The following is a 12,692-nucleotide window of genomic DNA, read 5'->3' on the forward strand; positions in this document are numbered from 1 at the left end:
GATAAATTGTAGTTACTGCACTGTTGTAGTACTTTTAAGCATGATCTAGACTTAGAGACTGCAGGCTAAGAAGATTGAATAACAGACTGTTCAACAGACACAGCAGATGAAATAATACGATTCTGAGCTTTCTACCTAGTGAGACCCCCTGCATGTTGAATCTGATGTCTAGATTTAGTCTGCTTTTACTTCTTTATCTCATTCACATTGAATATATTCTGGTATTACTTCTTTAGAATAGTGGCACTGACTATTTCATGTTCACAGATCTTGATAATTTGATCAAAATCTTTCACAAAGTCTTGAGACTGACCTTCTACTAAGTATTTAATCTTATTTGTCTGCTAGTGTAATTGCCAGGGATTACTAGGTGTTTGAAGTATTTAGAACATGGTTGAATTACTAGAGCTGCTGTGTAAGAGAGTAGAAATTCAAAGTTGAATATCCAGCTACTGAAGAATGTAATCAGATTAAAATAGCACTATTCCAGTAGCTTTGAAGCCATTTTAAATAGTCTGCAGTTTGAAGACTTCAGCATATGCTGCAAAATAAGTTTTTAAAAACTCTGTCTTCTGAATAGCATTAAATTCTAACTGCATTCACTGTTGAACTAAACCCTCATATGCTCACTTTAAGACTGCAAAAACACTTACATCTAGTAGCTGTAAGAGATGTGATGAATGAGATAGCATGCAAAGACATATAATAGTATTATTCTTGCAGATTTAATTGAATTCTGAGATAAGATGACTGCTGTATCTGTCCAGAATAAGAAAACTATAAGTGTCAACTCTGTGTGGATTTGTAGCAGAAATAAATAGTCTAGTAAGTCATTTGACTTCTATCTCATCCATAGTTCAATCATTAAAGCTAACATCAAGTCTTCAGCTGTCTGGAAGTCTGTCAAACTAGCCTTCCTGTAGAATCTGCTCTTTGAAAATGATGTATAGAAATAAAGTCCATTCTAATACATTGACTATCTCAATCATAATAACCTATTCACAATTCCCAGACTATAGGAGCTTTGCCCAGCCATAGCACTCAGCACTAGTGATGATCTTAGTAGTGACACAGAGCCCCATGACAAAGTCAATCCCATCAAAGTTGTATATATTCTCTGATAGAATCCCATGCTCAGCAATTATACTCTTCAAGGTCTTAAACTAATTCTGTATAACCCTGATATCTTCACATTTAACTTGTTCATGATTATAATGTCTAGGATAACAGCTTTGAAGCTCTGTATAGTGTTTAATCAGTCTTGAAATCCAGTTCTTGCTAACCTGGGGGGGAGAGGTGGTAGAGATGATAGGATTCTATAAGATAAGAAAATAATTAGTCATATCCTCAACAAATGCCGGCTGGGGGGGAAATCCTCATTTAACAAGGTCCAGCACTCATTCAACTAGCCTATCCTCTTCAGTCTGAGTCAATTTGTGTGAATTTGAGTGTAAATTCACCCGTGCAGGTCTGCCACTCAGTCAATGACCAAGAGTAGAAGATAAGACATCAAATAGATGTGCAGCTTCATGAATTGAGAGTTTTTCATCATTTTGAATAGATTTTATCACAAGTTCAAGCCTCCCCTCTCTCTCAATAGAATTTGAAGAATTTTTATTGCGAATTGGTGGCATAATTGTGTGTTGAAGTGGAAGGGTAGTTAAATTAGATGATATTTTGAAATGGTCTCACTCGGTGTGGAATTACATTAGTTCACTGCTCATGAGACATGGAGATTGTAACACTGGGATGTCCATGAGCTGGCCTCTGTGCTACTTTAAGACTTGGTTCAATTTTAATGTTTCCAGAAATTTAGATGTATGGATGGAGGGATGGATGGATGGATGGATGGATGGAGATGGATGGATGGATGGATGGATGGATCATGAATTAGTTGAATAACTATATTCTCACCTCATTAAATCACAGGCACAAATGGAAGGCTGACAAACCCTGTGAGACTCAGCATCTTAACATTCCATATGGCCCCGCATCTCACTGATGGACAATATTTCTCGACAGAAATTCTATTCTATTCTATGAGTATAGTTTGTTGGGACAGCACTATCCTGAGATAGAGTGTCTTTCAAACCCTCACGTTTCGAAACCAGCTGGTTCATAAGCCTGAATAATATCAGGATAAAATGTTCTAGAAGCAGAAAGCTTCCAATCTTCCGCCCTTCCCAGCATATCTTTTTCCTCTTTCCCGTCTTCTTTTTGTCCTCCTCCCTGTCCTCGCCTAAGCCCCTTGCCAGGCAGGGTGGCCTTCATCATCGCTTTGCACTAATAAATTTGGAGTTCAAGCGGATTTACTGTCAGGGGCTAGCTCGCAGGGCTTATGACAAGGACCATTATTTCTAACGTCTATTTTCGAATAGCATAATGATGGAGTATATCATGTTTGACCTCCTTCATGGGAAACATCTAGCTGAGTGGTATCTTCAGGGAGAGGTAACGACAAAGGGTTTGCCAAAACCCATACAACTTCAGTCAGGGCGTGGCGCGAGTATATGTACCTCTATCTCTCGCAATGCAAGAAGGAACGTCAAGACACATGAGACGCAGACCATATGGTTTATTCAGGAAGAATTTATTGAAAATGCTCCCAGGGGTGTTGGGCGGCAGCATTTTCCGTCCTTCACCAAAGCAGCCGAGATCTTTTAGTTACAGCAACTGTCGCCGCATGAAGTTCCTGGTGTGCCAATATCCATCATCGAAGGCCCCAATGGTTGCGGGAAATTATCATCTGGATGGCAATTATGACATATATATATATAAAAATTGACAAGTCGCTGCACCCTGTAAGCCCTGGAGCTGAACCTCCATCTCTCCGTGATTGGCTGTGCCTAAGTATTTCGGAACTGAAGGATTCAAACTGCAACCTCCTAACATTCAAATATTGTCCCCTCGATTTGACGACATTAATTGGACTAGCACCACTACAAGCAAAGAGGATGCTGCCAATATGCCAATGGGCTTCTAGTGAGATGCACTCTGAATTTGCCGAGTGCAACAAAGATTTAGCTAGACAGCGGTTCTATATTCGATTCACAGTCCATAGAAACCAATCATTTCTCTGATTTATCAAATGGTGAGGTAGGCAAGGTGAGCATGTGCATTACATACAGGACGCCTGATAGTGATGCCCATACAAAAAGCGTATATTTAGTAGGTTCTTCTCAAATGGCTACGAAGAACATGCATAAAGATCTTGATCTTTCATGAATCATGAATGAGCACAAGATCTTAAGAACATCTCTCTCTAGAATTTGTAGTTGCTACATTAATTATTAGTAACCTATTTTTCTATATTAGCAGATATAAAATGTAGGCATGATAACATTTGCCTACAGTTCCTTTACAACAGGGCCAGTCCCGTTATGTGAAGGAACCTCACTCTCTTCACTCTCTCCTAGCTTCATTTTCATGTACTCGACGATCTTTCTCGCAGCCACCACACGACCAGGCGCTTTTTTCGCCAATTCACCCAGCTTTCTTGCCTTCTCGGCCATGAATTTGGCTTCTGCACCATCCCCAACTGCAGTCAAAAACGCCTGGCCCAGCTCTTTCGCTGTCCAGCTTGGAGCCGTCTTGCGGCTCCCCCAAATCCCTACCTCCAGCCACTCAGCCCGAACTGCATACCCATAGCAATCAACCCATAAAGGCAAAGCTATCTGTGGTATTCCAGTACTTGATCTCAATTAGCCAGGAACGTGCAGTTCATACAGAAATACCCAAATATGAAGGGCCTTGGATGCAGAGAAGAGAGGGATGTATGTAACTTACCCAATAGCCTCATGGAATGAGTTCGATCCACCATGATGGACCGAAAGCACTATATGCCCGCTTTCTAATAAAGATGCTGGCTCTACGCTAATCCACCCTTCAATCCTCACACGGCCCGAAGCTAGGTCGTCAGCAAGAGGTATTAAAAAGTCGTCACTGTAGTCGTGTCGTTTAAAAAATTTCCACAGCACCTGCACTCCAGTGTTGTCAAGGAGAATCCGGATGGCGCCAACCATCTCCTCGGCATCCGCTTGGCTGTATGTGGTCATGCTACCAAGATTTACTAGAACAGTGGGTGCGCGTTCTAGCCATGCTGCCAATTCAGGGTCCCTTTCAGGTATCGAGCCCAGAGAAAGGAATATAGGTCCGCATGGAGTTACGTTTGATGGAATTACAAGTGGGTAGTCACTCTCCACCAGGGACGGGCTAAGCCATGGGACGTTTTTGTCATATATGTTGAAGACATCTCGAGGTTTACCAAGACCCTGGCTTTTGGTATGGGCAGTCAATTCCCGCTGCAGAGGTCCGAACGCTATAGTTTTCAAGAGCCGAAGGTTGTAGAGGATATTTGCTGGAATGAGATACCATGGAACGGGAAAGGGGTACCCTGAGGAAAATCTAACATGGTTTTAATAACTTCTCAGTACCGTTAACAACAATTGAGGAATCTTCCATAAGTTTTGTACTAAAGGCAAAAGCTGTGAAGAGGGGAAAGGGGATCAGGTATTCCTCACGCGGGAAACTTCCAAAGCATTGCAGCTCTAGGCTGACTCCCTGCAAAATTGTCCGACAAAGCATTCGCGGACATAAGAATATATTTCCGTGTCAAAGACGTGACAGCATCCGCCCCAGGAGCAAAAAGCGTGTCAATAACGGTGACGGCTGGGTCTATCTCGTTAATCAACTGGCAAACTTCACGGTACAGCCCGACATATTCAGACCCATTCCAGGGTACAGCCGCTCTCTCCACAAACCGAGTCAAATGTGACAAGCCCGAGAGCCCCGGTCCATGTATCACATCGTCATGGGTTTTCGTCCACCCTGAAACGAGCGCTTTCCCGTATGATGGACCGGAAAGCTCATGGAGAATTATACGATTGACATTGTCAAGGCCGGTTGATGGGGACTGCCGTGTCGCATATTTATTGACATTCTCCACGAACGGCGCGAGTCTGGGAAAAGATACGAAGTGGACTTCGGTGTCTGGATAACTTGTCAGAATAGAGTGGGCGGTTGCCAAATGAACATTGGCCAGGCCGGACTCGCAGTTTGTGAGGAACAGGACCCGGTTATTATTTTTCATGTTGCCGTACTGGAGGTCACCATCAGCATGAGAAATGAAAATGCATGTCAAAACCTTACAGTAAAGGAATGACCTCAGACATCTATTTAATAACATCCTTAATAAGTAAATATTCTTTGCAGCATCTGGCTTCTCAACAGCCTTCTCAAAAGTAGCAGTGGGACACAGCACTCCTGGAAACAAAAGTCCTTAGCCGCGGACAAACCGCGTCCATCCACGATCGTAGGGTGATAGATCTGCATTGCAATAGGAATCGACTGATCAGGGAGTGACTAGCTGCTATTAATTACGATCGCAGAAGCTTGAAAATGTCTCAAACTCGCGCCTGCGTGATCTCAAAAATCTGCGATCTCCATCCACTATTCCCAGTTGGAGGCTTGGAGCTGCTTGTGGTGGCTGGTATGGAGAAAACTCAAAAAAGATTCAGTTGGAGGCCAGTCCTGAGGTCATTTGATTAGTTTAAAATTTATCTAAGTTACTCTCGTCGATCAGCGAGGAAATATTGTGCCGTAGAGAGATCGAAGAGTTAGAAATGCTCCGTAATGGAAATGAAATTAAGCATGTTCGGCTGAGAATTTGCATATCGTGACTGAAGATAAAATTATCGCCTGGAGTTAGAACCATTGCCGTCTATGAACATCATCGAAGCCGTCAACCGGGGCTTTGGCATTTGCTCATTCGGCGCTGCTGCGACGAGATGCCGAGTTAGGGATATTCGGCATTGACTATTATCTGGAGAAGCGACCGAGTACCGGGTCATCGGGTTTATGAACACCTAACCCAACGAGAAAAGCTGTTACATAAATCGTACCGGGTTCATGACTTTTCCAGACGGGATGACAAGCAATAGTTGACACCCAAAATGCGGAGTAAACGAGAGATTAAAATTCTCAATGCATCGCCAGGCTGTGCTCAGCAATATGAGAACTGACTCCTCGGGTTATCTAACTCCAAAAAATCGCCATGAAATCTGTTCCACAAAATACAGCAACGTTCTGTCAATAGAGATACAAACCAACAGTGGATAGCTTCGGCGGTATATCCGCTCGCATATGTTCTATTCCGTTAAATAATCCTATCGTATGATGAAATCACCGTCTCTTCGTCATTAAATTTCCGGTGGTTAAAAATCCTCTATCCCCCATACTACCTCGCCATTCAATAGATAGCTGTCCAAGGGTGGTCCGCCCATCCCGACTCATATCCTTCTGCAAGCCTTCAAGGCCTTCTTGTTGTCCTGGCTCCTGTTCTACAAGAAAAGCAACCTGGAGAACATCGCGGGGACTTAGGGTGAGTGGACGCATTTCCAAAGAATTGGGCTGTTCAAAGTCCCAGTTCAGCGACCTTGACTGGAAGGGTGGTTTTGGATTGAGTGTGGTGGACTAAACGTGCAAACCGTTAACTGATAATGAAAAGGAAGTACGTATGGAAAGAACGGCGTAAAATCTGGGGAAAACAGAACAGTATGAAAACATACTCCAAGAGATATCGCACCGTCTCCAATGTTCTCCAGTTGGGCCTCAAGCACGTATCTCAGCAACCGTGTCTTTCCATAAGGACCAAGAGCCCTATTATCCACTTCGTGATGGGCCAGTTCCGTCACCTTTGTCCGCACATTCAAACATGGCTGGGCAATGAATTGGTAGAGTTTCCGGAACGTCCGTACTCGCCAACTTGCCGCCTGTGTGTCACCACTGCTTGGCATTTCCCTAGCCTGCGCCATGATCGTTTCCGTATAACTGACACTGACAGCAAGAACATGGTTTCCCTCCTCCTTCAAATCAAACCGGACTATCTTCTGCAATGATTGTGACTTTGTTAACCCGCCAGAATGCGAATCTTCTCCGGAAGGGGAAAGCTCCAACACGACGTTTTGAGAGGGCGTTTGCATCTCTGCAATGATGCGAACGGAGCTGACGACCCGGTTGTCGGAGTCGGGAAGAAGCTCACTATTTGCACATAATGAGCAGGAGAACGTTTCGCCGACGTAGGCAGAGCCGAATGCTGGAGGGAGGGTGACCTTTAATCTCATGTTAGGGTTGGAGGTTCTGAATAGACAAGATATCGCAGCATTGTGCAGCTTACATTTGGGCTGAGGATGAATTGATTGTCTGAACTATCGGAGGGGAAGCTGAGCGAGGCTTTGACGGGGATATTTTCGTTTTCACTTGGAAGTGGATATTGAAAGGATAGGGATGGTCGTGACAGTCTGTTTGAATTGGGAATGGCGGTGGTATAAGCATCGAGAAAAATGGCTTGTTTTGGTTGCACAGGGCCAAAAAATCTCACCGTAGAACTAGGTTATCATATCAGCCAGTAATTGCGCAAACCCGACAAGCACGCATAATCAAAGTGCATGTATGTACACACCTTTTAATGAAACTGAATGGGGCTCCTTGGCCATATCAGCCCCGGAGAGAGCACGAGGACGAGCCATGCGGAGTATTCATGCCAATCGGGGATTGTTGTGTGATTTTCCGCCTAGCTGGGAAATAGATTCTGGATTAAGAGATAAGATCAAAGACACCGCCAGGATAACTATTGTGCACATGAACAATCAAGCTCTAACCAGCTGCTGGGCGGAGGTTGTTGGTTACCTACGTGTTGTTCCGACATCACGCCGTTGGTTCCCCGCCGACGAACTACGACAAACAATGTAAACTATGGTCTTGGCATTTTGAATATCTAAATAAATAGTTTAAACATAAACCCTGGGCAAGGCAAATAATCTGGATTTTCACAAGGATTTGCTGAAACTATGGGCTGTAACCACAACATGCAAAACTTTGCAGCCATCTCAAAGATGATTTTCTCTTTATTGGTCAGGGCCCGGTCGGGGAGCCAGGCCACCACCCCGAACCGACTGGGAGTGGGAAATAGGGAAGAAAATACTCCCAGTTACCCACCTCCAGGAAACTCGTGTTTTAATCTATGTGCTTCAGTGGATTGAGCTTTGTTTTAAATTAATATCATTTTTATGACCGCGCCAATGAGAAGAAATAGGTGCAAGTTGCCCAAAATTACAAGGGTTTCTTCAATTTCCAACAACAGTCAGCAATCGGCATTTCATCGATGAGTTTGCATACCACCCAGACGCATGGATACTGCTAAAGCGGTTGACACGGTAGGATGTGCCGGGATGAGGGTGTTTCTCAACTCCCAAATGATATAATTTTTGAAAACACAAGGTTATCCGGATAACGGAACTCCTTGAGCCGTGCCTCTTGACGAGCAAACATCGGTATCTTCTATACCGGGCTTTTGACGGGGAATGCATGAGGTGCGGAAAAGAGTGATTCGATACATCTGCTGCTACTTCTGCTCCTCCTCCTCCTCCTCTACGGCCTCCCAGCTGCTGACACCACCCCGTCGGTGAAGAAGCTGGTCCCCCAGTAAGGTCCCATGAATAGGGTAGGTTGCTTCTTGTTATATACAAATACCTACAAGTGGCGGTAAGTGGCTGTTAATCATGGGCTTTCTGGGGGGAAACGCAGAAGGATGCTCAAGTGGAGTTACCGATGCTTAAAATCAAAATATGCTATATGCGAGAAGATCAGGAGTGGGTTCGACGTCGTTACATATCTTTATCCAGGATCTGTCTACATTCAACTCTACTCAGCTAGCTTCTATATTCTCCTTGCAAGCTACTCTGCTCCTCAGTGTCTCGTACTGCTGTAGTTAGCCAGGAATGATCTTCAAGAAAGTAATAGGAGAACTGCTATTTATTTGAATTTTCGAATTGAGCTTTATTTTGTTACACAAGTTTGTGCATGTGCAGAACAATGCATGCTAGACTCTGACCCAGTTAAATTTTCAGGGTTATCAGATTTTAAGGGTAACTAGTTAACTAACATCCGTAGATTTTGAACTATTTAACTAGTTATACAACCACTCCGTATAGTTCTATCAAAGCCAGACACTCTCCTAAAACTTTTGAATCACAACTCTGCATAAAAGCTTCCGAGTTTTAACTTACGAGATTCGCACTCAAACCTCTTCCCCTCAATGACTACACCTAACAATATGGCAAGCAACCCCGGATGTCCGCCACTATACGCTGCTATATCCCGAGCTCCTAGTACGCAGCGGAGGTCTGGTACGAAGCGCCGCCATGAGGAGACCCAAGAAGATGAGTATGCAGCCCCTACACCACGTTCAGTGAGACGGAGGCAAGTCCAAAATGCAATCGCGGGTGGGAATAGGCCCGTCATCGATTTAACATGTCGAGGCACCACCCCTCAAGCTCAACCTCCAAACCCCAACAAGCGGAAGAAGGTTGAAAAACCCCCCGTGGTCGAGAAAGAGGAGCGCAGGCTACGCATGTTCCGAAACCATGCACCCCAAAGCTATTTGCAGAAGCTAGATAGAGCGAGGACGCAGAGGTACGTGGCATATTTTGGCATGTTCTGCAGCGTGCGCATCGTGGTATTGTTTTTCTAACGATATCTATCTTGTCAGGATGTTTGTCGTTAGTCGCACGAGAGAAGGTACGGAAGATGTGCCTACGGAGAGGGTCCATATTGTAGGGACAACCGGGAACATCTATCAAGTCGAGATCGCCTTGGAGCCTTCGTGTACGTGTCCTGACGCAGAGAAGGGAAACCAATGCAAGCATATAATTTATGTACGCTTTCACTGGCGAACTTTTATATTATTTCCTATTAGATAGCAGGGACACGTCTAATTGGAACTACAGGTCCTATGCAATGTCCTTAAAGTGACAGGTTACCTTGCATATCAAAGGGCATTCCTATCATCGGTGAGAAATCGGTCGCTCCTGTGTGTCTTCGAGGGGGAATTTATTAACAATCTCTAACTTCGAATCACCCCAAGGAACTCCGTGTGATTTTTGCGAATGCTCCACTGAACCCTCAAGACGACTCGTCAGGGGAAAATAAGTCTGGCAAAAGAAAACCAGTCGATGGAGATTGTCCAATCTGCTTTATGGAATTTGAGCCCTCGACTGAGGAGGTCGTTTGGTGTAAAGCTGCGTGCGGAAACAATATTCACAAGTCTTGTTTCGAGAAGTGGGCAGCGACTCAGCAGGGTAATGGAGTCCGCTGCGTTTATTGGTATGTTACGGGTTTACCTTCCAAGGACTGTTCAAGCTTGTCCGCAGCCCAGCTGACGTTTCCTTGTTCCGAACCTCCAGCCGCTCCGCCTGGGCAGTTGATACTTCACTAGATCAGCTTTTAAGCCAAGGCACAGTCAACGATGAGGGATATGTCAATGTGGCTCGGCAAATTGGATTGTCGGGTGTTCGGGGTATGAATACTCTTCTCGTTCTTTTGCCACTTTTTATAAATATTGGTTTCATCTCTTGCCCTACAGTTGATCTGTTGGATAGATATTCTGACTAGTCTATGCTTTGTTAGATTATTATCCGTCATATCACTGGTCTCGTCGACGGCACTATTCATCCAACTACAACTAAAACTACGATTACAACTACTACGACGATGACGACTAAGACGATATGGGCTTGTACCATACAAAGATCTGCCACGCCTTCCTCTGGCAGGATCCACACCACAACCCGTGAAGAAAATGATGGCTAAAGGCTATGAATATCAAACCGGCTTTATTCTTGGATGCCACAGGAGAACGAACATACCTGAGCGCTTCTCAATATCGACCATTTCACAAACAAATGTTCAAAGTTCTTATACACAAAGATATACCTGTAATAACTTTTGATCACCTTAAGTATTACAAGTGCGATCCTCAGCGCCAATCAAACCCGCCCTTCGCAAAGTTATGGACATATATAAGCCCTTCCCCACGCCCGTGAAAGAACCCCTCAATAAATAAGTCTTAAAAACAAACATAGAAATATCACACCGCACCTACTCGTAATTTGAAAACCCATCTCCAACCAGACTCCGGGCAAAGAAATCATATTGCCAACCCCGAAAAATAAAGAGAAAAGGCAAATATATGGTACAGTATAGTTCACAAAACCCCACCCCTCAAAATACCCCTAACCCGCTTCCCTACTCCTACACACCCTACCGGCCTTCACAACCGCCACGCTCACAGCCTCCTCACCCGTCATCCAACTCGGCATTCGCGCCGGGTCAACCACGTGTAGCTCCGCCAGTTGCCGGAGACCGGCGATGACATTGGAACCAGAGAAGGTCAGAGAGAGGGTTGACGGCTTATCCTCGATGCCGCCGTCTTCCTCGTCATCTCCTTCGTCATCCTCGTCATGCGAGTTAGAAGGGACGGGAGGATCTTGGAGATGAATTTCTAGACGGTCAAGAGCTGGGACTGGGACTGGGACAGAAGTAGGTATTTGTGGCTCGCTATTTGGTTTCGGGGGGGAGGTTGGGGATGTAATTGGGGGGAAGGGGAGTATTGTCATTTGTTGATTACCAGCGGTCCCGAATCGAGAATTGACAGCCAATTTCCTCTTCTTTGCTATCTGTTCGGCCTCTGGATCTGTTGTTGATGATTCTTGGAATGGTGTCTTTTTCTTTACGGAGGGAGTATGTGTATTATCCAATTTACCAAGTTGTGGAAACGGTATATTTTCCTTCCTGCTTTCAGCGTATCCTTGGACACTGTCATAGTTTCCTGGAGCAAGAGATTGCGGAAGACGTGGATCAAGCGGACAGCCCTCAACCACCGCATCGGCAAAGACGGTAAATGCGCCGTTGGCAGCGTTCGTTCTACCTGGCCCACGCAGGGAGAGAAGGGTGTGAAGGCTCTTGGAGGTCAGGGAGGTTGGTTTGAGGTTATACCGTTGCTGGGGTCGAGAGAGTGCATTTGGTATCGCATCCTTGACGAATCTGCGAAGGGTGCGTGTATCCGTAGTCAAGGTATTAGATAATGTCGCGGAAGTAGTCTTGGTGTCCGCAAGGGATGAGTAGGAAAGATGGGAGGAATATATATACGGAGTACTATCGGGGAACGCGAGATATATTATTCTCGACGAGTCCGTGAAGACGTATGGGGACTGTCGTGGTCGTTGGTATGGGGAGTCGATGACGAAAATGCGCACGAATGTCAATGGAAGTGTCTTTGAACGGTATAGATGGTAATGAGCTTTTACCAGCGGGGATATTTCGCGCTGTATGGATCTGAGGAACATCGAGGCGTGGAATCGGGGGAGAGATGTTGAAATATCTCCACCTGGTATTGACTGAGGAGATTCAGCATTGAGGGGGACTAACTGCAGGGCTGTCCATCGTTGTCCGACAGGGTGATCCTCGATATATTGCATGTCCACCATAGCAAGCTGACGGAGCGATATACCATGTCTCCAATCCCCCTCGAGTATGCGGTCAATCACTTCCCTCTTCCCGCCCTTTCGGTCCCGAAGGTCCTCATATATACCCCTCAATTCCTCAACGGAGTTGGCTGGAGGGTAGGTGTTGAACTCTTCCTCGTGCACTTGGAAATTGGCCACGCTGTGTGGGCCAAGGTACGGGGGAAATGACTTGACATTCTTGTCATGTAGCCATTGGAGGACCAGGTCGAGCAACGAGGATCGGGATAGCCTTCCAAGTGTCTTTACGAGCGAAAGGGTTGTAGAGGGAATAAGGAGACTGTCATGGAGGCTTGCAGCAGTTGGGGCGCGGACGACTGCGTGTCGGGCCAT

General features: G+C 45.2%; 4 protein-coding genes across 4 annotated transcripts; 1 reads left to right on the forward strand and 3 right to left on the reverse strand.

The window, feature by feature from the left end:
- Nucleotides 1-3,347: 3,347 nt before the first annotated feature.
- PADG_04536 (uncharacterized protein) lies at nucleotides 3,348-5,089 on the reverse strand (the record flags this gene model as incomplete). Its single annotated transcript, XM_010761986.1, has 3 exons — nucleotides 3,348-3,690; nucleotides 3,787-4,404; nucleotides 4,521-5,089. The coding sequence occupies 3 exons, from the start codon at nucleotides 5,087-5,089 to the stop codon at nucleotides 3,348-3,350; spliced, it is 1,530 nt and encodes a 509-aa protein (XP_010760288.1).
- Nucleotides 5,090-6,180: 1,091 nt separating this feature from the next.
- PADG_04537 (uncharacterized protein) lies at nucleotides 6,181-7,526 on the reverse strand (the record flags this gene model as incomplete). The annotated part of the gene is made up of 4 exons (XM_010761733.1): nucleotides 6,181-6,471; nucleotides 6,567-7,109; nucleotides 7,175-7,344; nucleotides 7,460-7,526. The coding sequence occupies 4 exons, from the start codon at nucleotides 7,524-7,526 to the stop codon at nucleotides 6,181-6,183; spliced, it is 1,071 nt and encodes a 356-aa protein (XP_010760035.1).
- Nucleotides 7,527-9,094: 1,568 nt separating this feature from the next.
- PADG_04538 (uncharacterized protein) lies at nucleotides 9,095-10,647 on the forward strand (the record flags this gene model as incomplete). Its single annotated transcript, XM_010761987.1, has 6 exons — nucleotides 9,095-9,471; nucleotides 9,548-9,713; nucleotides 9,786-9,848; nucleotides 9,923-10,161; nucleotides 10,242-10,371; nucleotides 10,465-10,647. The coding sequence occupies 6 exons, from the start codon at nucleotides 9,095-9,097 to the stop codon at nucleotides 10,645-10,647; spliced, it is 1,158 nt and encodes a 385-aa protein (XP_010760289.1).
- A 422-nt stretch (nucleotides 10,648-11,069) lies between these two features.
- On the reverse strand, nucleotides 11,070-12,692 carry PADG_04539 (uncharacterized protein; the record flags this gene model as incomplete). The annotated part of the gene is made up of 1 exon (XM_010761734.1): nucleotides 11,070-12,692. One exon carries the CDS (start codon nucleotides 12,690-12,692, stop codon nucleotides 11,070-11,072), a length of 1,623 nt encoding a protein of 540 aa, XP_010760036.1.

The sequence above is a fragment of the Paracoccidioides brasiliensis genome (genome assembly GCF_000150735.1).
Source record: "Paracoccidioides brasiliensis Pb18 unplaced genomic scaffold supercont2.5, whole genome shotgun sequence".
NCBI lineage: Eukaryota > Fungi > Ascomycota > Eurotiomycetes > Onygenales > Ajellomycetaceae > Paracoccidioides > Paracoccidioides brasiliensis.